Genomic DNA, 11,138 nt, shown 5'->3' with positions numbered 1-11,138 from the left:
TCACATAATTCTAAATAATTGTTTCTACTATTTTTATTTCTCTACATCAGCTTTCTAATCTACTGAGGGAGATAAATATACAGCAGGTATACTTCCTCAGAGGATAGAGAGTTATTCAACAGACATAGGTTATCAGAAGATAGATACACAACAGCTCATCAGACAATAGAGAGAGATATAACAGATATAGGTTATCAGAGGCTAGACAGGTATATAGATAAAACAGATATAGGTTATCAGAGGATTGACAGATACAGAGAGATACAATAGATATAGGTTATCAGAGGATACACAGATATAGAGAGATATACAACAGGTATAGCTCATCAGAGGATAGAGTGATATACAACAGATATAGGTTATCAGAGGAGAGAGAGATGTACAACAGATACAGATCATCAAAGGAAAGAGGGATATACAACAGATTATAGCTCATCAGAGGATAGATAGACAATAGGTATAGTGTATCAGAGCATATGGAGCTATAAAACCATGTAGCTCATCCTAGGATAGAGAGCAATCCAGCATATATAGATCATCAGATGATATAGGGTCTATACCTTCCTTTTCCATCACTGTTCAAGAAAGAGGCTGAGGACTAACTAGTGTTCTATCCAGGTAATAAAGCCCATTTTCCTAACTCAACGTAAATGAAAACCAACTCACTTTCTTAAAAATGTCAAAATTGGATAAAAAGTCCTCTTTGGTTAGTATAAATCTGGGGTCTAAGTTCTGTTTTCTTCCTCCTGGAAAAAAATGTACATTATTTACATTGTTAAAAAGGACACCAGTAACTACACAGAGACATTCCATAACACAAGCATTTAACTTGTTCACATTCAACTCCATACATTCATAAAACACAAAGAGAAAGGGAAACTTAAAAGTACTGATGACTTAGCCCACCATTCCCCTTCCCTTAGCCCTGGGCCTTGAAAGCCTCTCACTATAATACATAGGAGTCTTGTTTTACATATATATATATACACACACACACACACATATATGTGTGTGCGAGAGATAGAGCTTAAACGGAAGCCAACAGCTTCATCTGGTACTCAGCTAGAGAAACAGTCATCTGGCCCAATGCTGGTAGGAAAACTGGTTTAAAAGCATCCTCCATGCCATCAGTAAAATATCAAACCATCTGCCTCTGCTTCAGACAGTGGAGCAGCTTTTCCCTACTTTAGTGGCTACAAATATACATGTCTATGAAGAAACTCAGGAAATTCTGAACTACTGAATAAATTATTGAAATGAAAATCAGTATGCTGACTGATGTTTGATCCAAATCCTCTTCCCTAAAGTTTTCTTTACAAAAAAAAAAATTGTCTTTTGCTTTGGTATTTTTTGTGGATCAAAGAGGATGCTTTTAAAAATTGGATACCTCAAAGAGTGGTCCTCCAACTACCCTTACCCAAATCATTCAAAGAATGTACTTAAAATGCAGATTCCCAGACTCTAGCCTGGACTAACCAAATTAGGACCTCTGTGGGTAGGACCCCTGAAGCCTGATTTTTATAAAATTTCCAAGGGTATACTTATGTCCTCTAAAGTTTAAGAACCACTACTTTAGTACAAATACTAGACTTTTAACTATGGGAATCTCTGCTGTTCTGGAGACAGAATCAATTTTAAATGAATTCATTTGATGTTATTCAGTACCTACCGTGTGCCAGAGATGTTACTAGGTGTTAGAGAAACAGAGAAACAAAGCCATCTCTGTGCCCACAGTTTGTGATCTACTTAGGAAACTATTTGCCCCCATTTTACTGATGAAAACATAGCCTTCTGCATAGTAAAAATAAGGTGGGGCTGAAACATCAACCGAGTCTGTAAGGCCTGAACTCTTATACAAATTTTAGTATACTATGATAGGCTTTAAAATCTATTTCCCAAGGAACATCAAAATTGTATGCTTCTAGGTAGTTTTCAAGGTACTCACTGCTTCTGTGAAGTAGGAGTAAGTAGTTAATGAAGTTGAAGTGTTTTCTATTACTGGATCCCAGTCACTGAGGTAGAGCATTACTTATTGAAACAAAAGATATCACTGTATGTGGTTTTTCAGAATCAAAGCATTTAAAAGAAAAAAGGGAGTACTCAAAGGAGGTACTCTGATACTCCACTTTCTTTTAAAAAATGAGCTAAGTAAGGATCAAAGGACAAATAGAACAGAGAGGCTGATTAGGTGTATTCCAGATCTGAACAACTGGATAACTACTGGGAAAAGATCAAAATCTGTCTTAAGGCTGGGCATGGTGGCTCATCCCTGTAATCAACAATTTGGGAGACTGAGGCAGATCACCTGAGATCAGGAGTTTGAAATCAGTTTGGCCAACATGGTGAAACCCCATCTCTACTAAAAATGCAAAAATTAGCCAGGCATGGTGGTATGTGCCTGTACTCCTAGTTACTAGGGAAGCTGAGGCAGGCAAATCGCTTGAACACAGGAGGCAGAGGTTGCAGTGAGCCAAGATTATGCCACTGCACCCCAGCCTGAGCAAAAGAGTGAGACTCAATCTCAAAAAAAAAAAAAAAAAAAAAAAAAATTCTGTCTTAAAATATATCAAACTGGACCAAAAAAAAAAAAAACCTACTGTGCTGGGAATTGTATTTTTGAGAAAGTTCTTTCAGAAAAGGAAGAGAATACTTCCCAACAACTGTTTGAGAAATAATGAATAGCAACAAATTTTATAATTATAAATACAAGTGTCACAGAAGTTTGACAGACAGCTACTATCCCAGTGCCAAAAAACAGAAATTGATAGCAGGATTCTATAAAGTGGCACAGTGCTGGCAGCTTTGTAGTATAGAGCAAAGACATCAGACATCCTCGAACCACAGTATACAAATTCTTTTTTTGTTGTTGTTGAGACAGAGTCTTGCTCTGTCACCAGGCTGGAATACAGTGGTGCTATCTCAGCTCACTGCAACCTCTGCCTCCCAGGTTCAAGCGATTCTCCTGCCTTAGCCTCCCGAGTAGCTGGGACTACAGGTGCATGCCACCATGCCTAGTGAATTTTTGTATTTTTAGTAGAGACAGGGTTTCACCATGTTGGCCAGGATGGTCTCGATCTCTGGACCTTGTGATCTGCCCACCTCGGCCTCCCAAAATGCTGGGATTACAAGCGTGAGCCACCATGCCCAGCCCAGTGTACAATTTCTAATTAGTTGTAACGCATGTTGAAGGAGGTAGTGCAGCCTTCCCCTGGCGTGGCTGCTATGGATGCATACGTGTGAGGGGATGTAGGGAGCCAGGGGACCCAGCAAGTTTCACCAACTCCACACTACCCCGGCCCCAGCACTGTGATCTCTCACCTGGGTTACTGCAATAGCCTCTTCCCTGCCCTCGTTCCCCTATAGACTATTCTCAAAACTGGATCAGAGGACTCCTTTGAGAATTATTGGAAAAGTAAGTGAAAAAATATCCCATACAGTAGACCTAAAAGACACAGAGGTGAAAAATAAGAGAGAGAAAAAAAAAAAACAAGAAAATTAGAGGAACTGTCCATGATTCCAATTCAAATGTTTGACCAATAGGAATTTCCAGAAGGAGAATACAGAAAATTATTTTTTTTAAGGGAAGAAAAGAAAAGAAAAAGAAAATGTCCAGAACTGAAGGGCATGGATCTTCAGATTGAATGCGCCCTACTGAAGGTCTAGGGCAAGGTGGTCAATGTGAAAATGGGTCACATACAAAGCGTCAGCTTGTAGCACAGCACCGTCACAACAGCAACATAGTAAGCTAAAAAGAAATTCAGACTCCCTCTCAGAAAAAAGAACAGTTCTTTTCAACCCTAGGATTTTCTACTCAAACAATCAATCAAGCATAAGATAGATTAAAGAATTTTTTTTTTCAGGCACGAAAAGTTTTTAAAACCCCTTCTTTTGTCTACTCTTTCTCAAGAACATGCTATATGATATGTGCTTCATTCAATTAAGGGAATAAATGGGAAAGAGAAGTAATGAATACAAGCAGTAGAAAACCCAACACAGGAACAGGGACTTAGAGAATTCACAGAATGAGGACAAAACGGAGTCTCAGGATAACAGTTCTACAGCAATCCCAGATAGCAACTTATATACTATGTGTATTAATTTGATTTTTTAAAAACACACTTTTTAAAAATGATGAACATCTAAAAAAGCCTCCACACTATGTTTAGCTATAACCTGTGTATGCTTCTTTACAGTTCACAAAGAATGAATACAAGACAATGGGCAGATCATAGCATAGAGGATTGTTGTAAAAATATGTGTAAAATCCCTAACATCACAGTAGCTATGAAGTTTTTTTTCAAGCATCTTATTTTTATCTTACAGCAATTTGTGAGATAGGCAGTTCGATTATTATTGTCCTCATTTTACACATGAGAAAGCTGAGGCTCAGTGTTGCTATGTGACTTGCCCAAGTTCATGCAGTCCCTAAAGGGCAGAACCGAGGTCAGGAGTTGAAGACCAGCCTGGCCAACATGGTGAAACCCCATCTCTACTAAAAATACAAAAATTAGTCGAGTGTAGTAGCACACACCTGTAGTCCCAGCTACTCGGGAGGCTGAGGCAGGAGAATTGCTTGAGCCTGAGAGAAAGAGGTTTCAGTGAGCCGAGATCGTGCCACTGCACTCCAGCCAGGCCTACAGACCAAGACTCTGTCTCAAAAAAAAGAGACTCTTCTGCTTTCAAGTCTAGACCTTCAGATTTCCCATGAGTAACAGAAGAAATAAACTAGTTGTCTATAGGATCACAGTACAATAACATAAATAGCTATAAAACAGATACAGTAAAAACTGATATAAAGGTAAATATAATAGTACTAATATTTAGATAGTTACCTGTTGATAAACTGGCAAGTATCCCCACTAATAGTGTTACCAAAGTTCCAACAGTGCTGAAGTACAGATATGATAAAGAATACCAGTTATCCATCAGTGGAGTCCTAAGAAAGGAAAAACACAACTGTAAGATTTCATGTAATGCCGCTGGTAGGTACCAGTACCTACCAGTGATTCTCATGGCAAGGTCAAAATATAATATTTAATAATATTTTTAATGTCATAATCTGCTGCCCTAATTTTCTTATTGGATCAAGAATTGAAATAAAAACTCACCCTGACTATACACTAAAATATTTGAGGGCCATGTTTATTCATTCCATTCTGCATGACGTCCCAGGCACTGCTCTTGTGATTGGAGAGTTGGCCATAAATAAGGCAGATAAACCATTTGACCCAGCAATCCCATTACTAGGTATATATCCAAAGGAAAACAAATTGTTCTACCAAAAAGATACATGCACTTATGTTCATTGCAACACTATTACAATAGCAAAGACATGCAATCAACCAAGTTGCCCATCAGTGATAGACTGGATAAAGAAAAGGTGGCACACATACACCATGGAATACTATGCAGCCATAAAAAAAGAACAAAATCATGTCCTTTTCAGCAACACAGGTGCGGCTAGAGGCCATTATCCTAAGCTAATTAATGCAGGAAGAGAAAACCAAATACCACATGTTCTCACTTGTAAGTGGGAGCTAAACATTGGGTACTTATGGACACAAAGAAGGGAACAATAGACACTGGGGACTCTTAGAGGGTGGAGGGAGCGAGGCAAGAGTTGAAAAATTAACTATTGGGTATAGCACCTCCTGGATGACAGGACCGATTGCACTCCCAACCTCAGCATCTTACAATTCACCCAGATAAGAAACCTGCACAAGTATCTAAAATAAAAGTTGAAATTATTTTTTAAAAATAAGGTAGATAAGATTCCTTCTCACATAAAGTTTACATTCTAATGTAGAGATAAATACAATAAACAAATAATAAATAAATATAATAATTCCCACTAGTAGAAAGTGCTGTAGGGAAAATAAAACAAGATGACGTGCTATTAACAGCATGGAGAGGGAGGAACTGCACTACGAGTGGTCAGAGAAAACCTTTGGGAATAAACGACATTTGAAATAAGATCTGAGAAACAAAATGTTCTTGAGGAAAGCATCTCAGAGACTAAACATAAGCTGACTGAGGCACAGTGAGCAAGACAGTGATTACAAGATGAAAGATAGGCAGGGGCCTTTTTGTGGAACTGGGCATGAGTTGGAATTTTACTCTACGAGCAATGGCACTAGTTGCAATGTTTTAAATGAAAGAGTAACATGATCATTCTGTGATCATTTCTACAATGATTGCTCTAGGATTCCACTTCCAGTTTTGATAGCTGCTTGATTTAGACCAATCATTCTGCTGAGAACAATACATATAACCTGGGGTATGGGGAGGGAGGCAGGTTTTTGAAGACATCAGAGAGATCAAGACAATGAGAACTTGGCCAGGTGTGGTGGCTCACACCTATAATCCTAGCACTTTGGGAGGCTGAGGCAGGTGGATCTCCTGAGGTCAGGAGTTCGAGACCAGGCTGGCCAACATGGTGAAACACCATCTCTACTAAAAATACAAAAATTGGCCAGGCATGGTGACTCATGCCTGTAATCCCAGCTACTTGGGAGGCAGAGGCACAAAAATCTCTTGAACCCAGGAGGCAGAGGTTGCAGTGAGCTCCAGCCTGTGCAACAGAGCAAGACTCTATCTCAAACAAAAACAAAAATAACAACAACAAAAACAAAAACAATGAGAACTTGAGGTTTCAAGAGCCCAGAAAGAAGGGGAACACATTGAGGTGAGCTAATGAAATTGAGAGAGTGTCATAGACGGGTGTTGAACAATGGGAACACATGGACACAGGGAGGGGAGCACTATACACTGGGGTCTGTTGGGGGGAGTGTGGGGGACAGCGCGGGGTGGGGAGTTGGGGAGAGATAGCATGGGGAGAAATGCCACATATAGGTGAAGGGGAGGAAGGCAGCAAATCACACTGCCACGTATGCACCTATGCAACAATCTTGCATGTTTTTCACATGTACCCCAAAACCTAAAATGCAATAAAAAAAAAGATAGCTGCCTAGTAAATATTTTATCAGGAAAAAAAAAAGGAAATTGAGAGAGTGTGATATTGAGCCAAAGACAGACAAAATAGAACAGAATAGAAAACTGAGAAATAGGCCCAGAGAAAAATAGTTAATTGGTTAACATCAGTTTCACTGCCAGTGCATTCAATGGGGCAAAAGGAGAGTCTTTTCAATAAATAGTGTTTAGTTAACTGGATATTCACATGGGAAAAAATAATCTTGATGATATTACCCACAGAAATCAATTCCAAAGTGGATTACACTTCCCAAATGGAAATGATTAACAATAAAGCTTTTAAATGAAAAATTAGAGGAATATCTTTATGACTTCAGGGTAGGCAAGGATTTCTTAAACAAGACACATAAAGGACTAACTATATAGGAAAAAGCTGAGAAACAGAAATTAATTAAAATTAAGAAATTTTGACTAACAAAAAAATGTATCATTAAAAGAGTAAAAAGGCAACCTGTGAAATGGGAGGAAAATATTTTCAAGCCATATCTTATATATAGAATATGTCATGAGCTCCTACATAAATAAGAAAAAGGCAAAGAATCCATTTCAAATGGACCAAAGACTTCAATAACCAAGTCACAAAAGTAGATATCCCAATGGCCAGTGAACAAATGAAAATGTATTCAACTTCATTAATCATAAGGGAAATACAAATTAAAGCCACAGCAAGTTACCAATGTGTAACTATCAAATATTGGAAACTTAAAAAAATCAAAACTGAATCTAAGCAATCAAAACAATCTATACCTAGGCAACCAAAGAATCATACATTCAACCTTCAGCTGGGTGGCTCAAAACCCTTGTGCTCCAGCCACACGGAACTAGGGTGATTTCCTAAGATGCACTGATTCTTCAGTCCTTCATACCTGTGTCCCATTGTTTCTTCATTCTGCAACACATACTCCTCCCTCCGTGTGTCCCTGTGCTCCATCCTGCCACCTCATTAACTCCAGCCCAGGAAATTCTCCTAGGTCTCCTTGACTACAGCCAGGCAGACTTCCTCCTCCCGGCTCTCATGTGAATACTACTTATCACAATGCATGTTTTAATTTATTTTCTCGTCCAGTGTCCCTTCTGGTCATTTTCTGTGACAAGAATGACTTTCCAGACTTTCCCCTTCATCTAGCCAAACCTGTGCATTCTTGAAGTAGTAGTACATCTCTGAAATCTTCATGCTAGCTTGCACTCCAACTTTGTACTCACTCTTTTAACAATAATGTATCAAGTATTTCTTATTTACTATGTCCTAATTTTTATACCTAGCATGCTTACAGAGTTCATTGTCTTGTGTATATTTGCACATTCTCTCTAGGTAGAATATAGTTTTCTGGAAGGCAGGAAACAGTGGATAGGAGAGGAAGATTTTCTTCCACGGATACTAAATAAACAGTCAGCACAGTTCTGGGTACATAGTTCTTGCTCAAAAATTCTCGTTTATTAGCTGAAATATTTGGTAAATAAACTAACATATAAAAGTGATTATTATGGTACCAGGCATACAATAAACTTCAGCTAATTTATTTGTTTCAGGAATCCAAATGCCTTAGACTCTTAAGGGCAAATATTTAAAAATTAGGAAAATGCTAAGCAAAACTGTAAAACAAGAAGTACATCCTGTATGTCCTCCCACTTAACCTTCAGTTAATCTTTTCTCCCTTTCTGACTTTCTAATGTCTCTCCCAGCCCCTCCCCTTAGTGCTTTGATGCCCGTCCAGATGCTCCTCACATGTCCTTGCCCCTCTCTCCACAGCACCTCACCTAATAAAACTTCCCTCAGATATGCCTCAGGCTCCGGAACTAACTTTCTACTCTACCATACAGAGCTTACCTGCCTGGAATGCCCCTGGAAGTCCCACTGGCTAGATTTCTCATAGCTGAATTCCCTCCAGAACACGAATTGCTAATAATGGCTATATGTATGATCATGTTCCTTCTCCCAGAAGTGTGTCCATTTTAAGATTTTTAAGAGGGGTATGCCATGCCTTGACCCAAAAGGGTAGACTCTATAATGATGTCATTCCAGATAAGCTGGCACTAGGGCAATACTTTGGGGGCAATGGCCTCAACTTTACATTCCTCGAACATATCTACAGGGTTTGTGCTTTAAGGCTGGACATTTATATATCCACTAAAGAAAGTCTTGTCCTCACATTCACTATACAGTGAAGCGTGCCTCTACCCACAGGTCTATATCATTACAGTAAATCAGACAACTTCAGCATCTAGAGGCTTCAAAGTGTACTGCATGACTGAAATCTCTAGCATGAAGATCGCAGCTGGAATCACGGCTAATGCTTCAAAGATTTGGAACCTTCCACTGAACAAATGGCAATTATTTAAGATGTTTAAATAATTGTAGCTTTTGGTCAATAAAATCTGTCCTTCAAAGACATAATATATAAGCATTATTTCTTTTATAATTGTGTTTTTCATTTAAAAAATTTTTCCAAGACAAAGATAATTCTTCATGCAGTTAAGAGCTGGTATTTAGGAGAGTTTACATATAATAGAATTTTCTCATTAATATTTAAGTTTTCTTAGATCTGTAGGCAAGGCAGAAATTTCTATAGAAATTATGAAAATAGGACATTTTTGTTACTGCTGCAGAAAATATTATAGCAAGCCACATGGGTTTTACTCATTTCAGAATTAGGCAAAATCACGGGGTTGTAGGCAAGACAAAAAGCAACTGGAGTGCTCTGTTGTTGCATAAGCTTTTAAAAGTATAATGTAATAAAACTTAATTCCATACCTTTGAACATTGTGTATTTGAAAAACACTAGTAGTAAATGGCCTTTCTGTGGTTGTCATCAAATTTGTCTCATTGTATGTGCTGTTACAGCCATAGATATCAAGGTGCAATGGCATCGTTCTCTCAGGAAGTGGAGGATATATTTGAGCTCCAATTCCAACCCATAGAGAAATGACAAATCCAGTCATCAGACCAACAAGTGCTCCCTGTAAAACAAGAATGCTTTTAAAAGAAAAATAATACAGTTTGCTTTGATGTTAAAATTAGCATTAGAAAGCCAAGTTCAACATGGCACAAAATTATAAAACCCACAAGGGCAGAAACATTCAGTGCTCTCTCCTCCCAAGACAGTGCTCAGACCATAAAAATCTATTGAATAAATGAGCAAGTGAATAAATGAATGAAAGGTAGTGAGGCAGGGAGGGAAAAAGGAATGAAAAAGGCCAATTTGAAGAAGGCAGATAATCTGCTGGTGAAAACCCTGGACAGACATGGTTAAAAAAAAAAGATACTATTTATGGCAGGAAGAATAATGTTATTCTTCCGTTACTGCCCCCAGAAAAGGGCATGTTAGCTTAGTCTGCTACAGCTCTTCTGGAGGAAATGCATGCTGGCAACAAATGTCAAATATCAAAAGTTGATTTTTAAATACATTTTTCTGATACTTAACAATCTATTATGCATTTCATCATGAAAAGAGTCTAATCCAAGCTTCAACATTCTGAGGTGGACACAAACAAAACTCTTTCATTGTGATTAATTCCTACCAAAGTAGCTTTTCATATGACATTTCATTGAGGATAATAAATAATAATAACCAGTCCTTAGTAATATCTGCCTTAGTCAATCCTTATTAATATCTGCCTTACCAATTCCTACTTATTAATATCTTAGTCCTTATTAGTATCTGCCTTGCCAGTTCCTACTGCGTTACATGGAAAACAGAATCCTGAATGTGAAGTCATAGTTCTATGGCTATCCTATATCTGAAGGAACTGTACATACATTATCAGCTTTTCCTGAACTAATTATAGCCAGACTGAACCGGTGGACTTCTGAGTTTCACCGAGAAATAATTTCTAGTTCATTTATTCCAAACAAACGTTAGTACTTCTAAGTACAGATACGTCTAGGTAGAAGGACAGAGATATTAGGTCTTTCTGGAAAATATTCCCAATTATGATCACCCCTCGGGAGCTAAATCATGTTGCAGGAGCTACAGTTTTAAATGTCAGGAGTAGAAAATTCCTGGCCAAGGTGGTAAGATTGTATTGCTTCTCTTTGCTGTGCTATGGCTATTCACAGAAATCCTAAGTTTTACTGCCCTTAAATCTCTCCTGTCTGAGCCCATCGATCTCTTTTGAATCCTAGCTACTAATTTTTGAGAAGAGCAAGT

General features: G+C 38.2%; 1 protein-coding gene across 1 annotated transcript in view; it reads right to left on the bottom strand.

The window, feature by feature from the left end:
- SLC5A8 (solute carrier family 5 member 8) overlaps positions 1–11,138 on the bottom strand; it is a 59,867-nt gene that overhangs the window by 4,863 nt on the left and 43,866 nt on the right. Inside the window, exons 12-14 of the mRNA XM_021675563.2 lie at positions 9,743–9,948; positions 4,833–4,936; positions 667–746 (exon numbers count right to left, since the gene is read on the bottom strand). Of these exons, the coding sequence (XP_021531238.1) occupies positions 667–746; positions 4,833–4,936; positions 9,743–9,948 (390 nt within the window). The remainder of the gene's footprint in view (positions 1–666; positions 747–4,832; positions 4,937–9,742; positions 9,949–11,138) is intronic.

The sequence above is a fragment of the Aotus nancymaae genome, unplaced genomic scaffold, assembly GCF_030222135.1.
Source record: "Aotus nancymaae isolate 86718 unplaced genomic scaffold, 86718_ANA_hifiasm-v0.15.2.pri h1tg000021l, whole genome shotgun sequence".
Lineage (NCBI taxonomy): Eukaryota > Metazoa > Chordata > Mammalia > Primates > Aotidae > Aotus > Aotus nancymaae.
The sequence above is the reverse complement of the archived record's forward strand: the minus strand, read 5'-3'. Positions and strand labels throughout refer to the sequence as shown.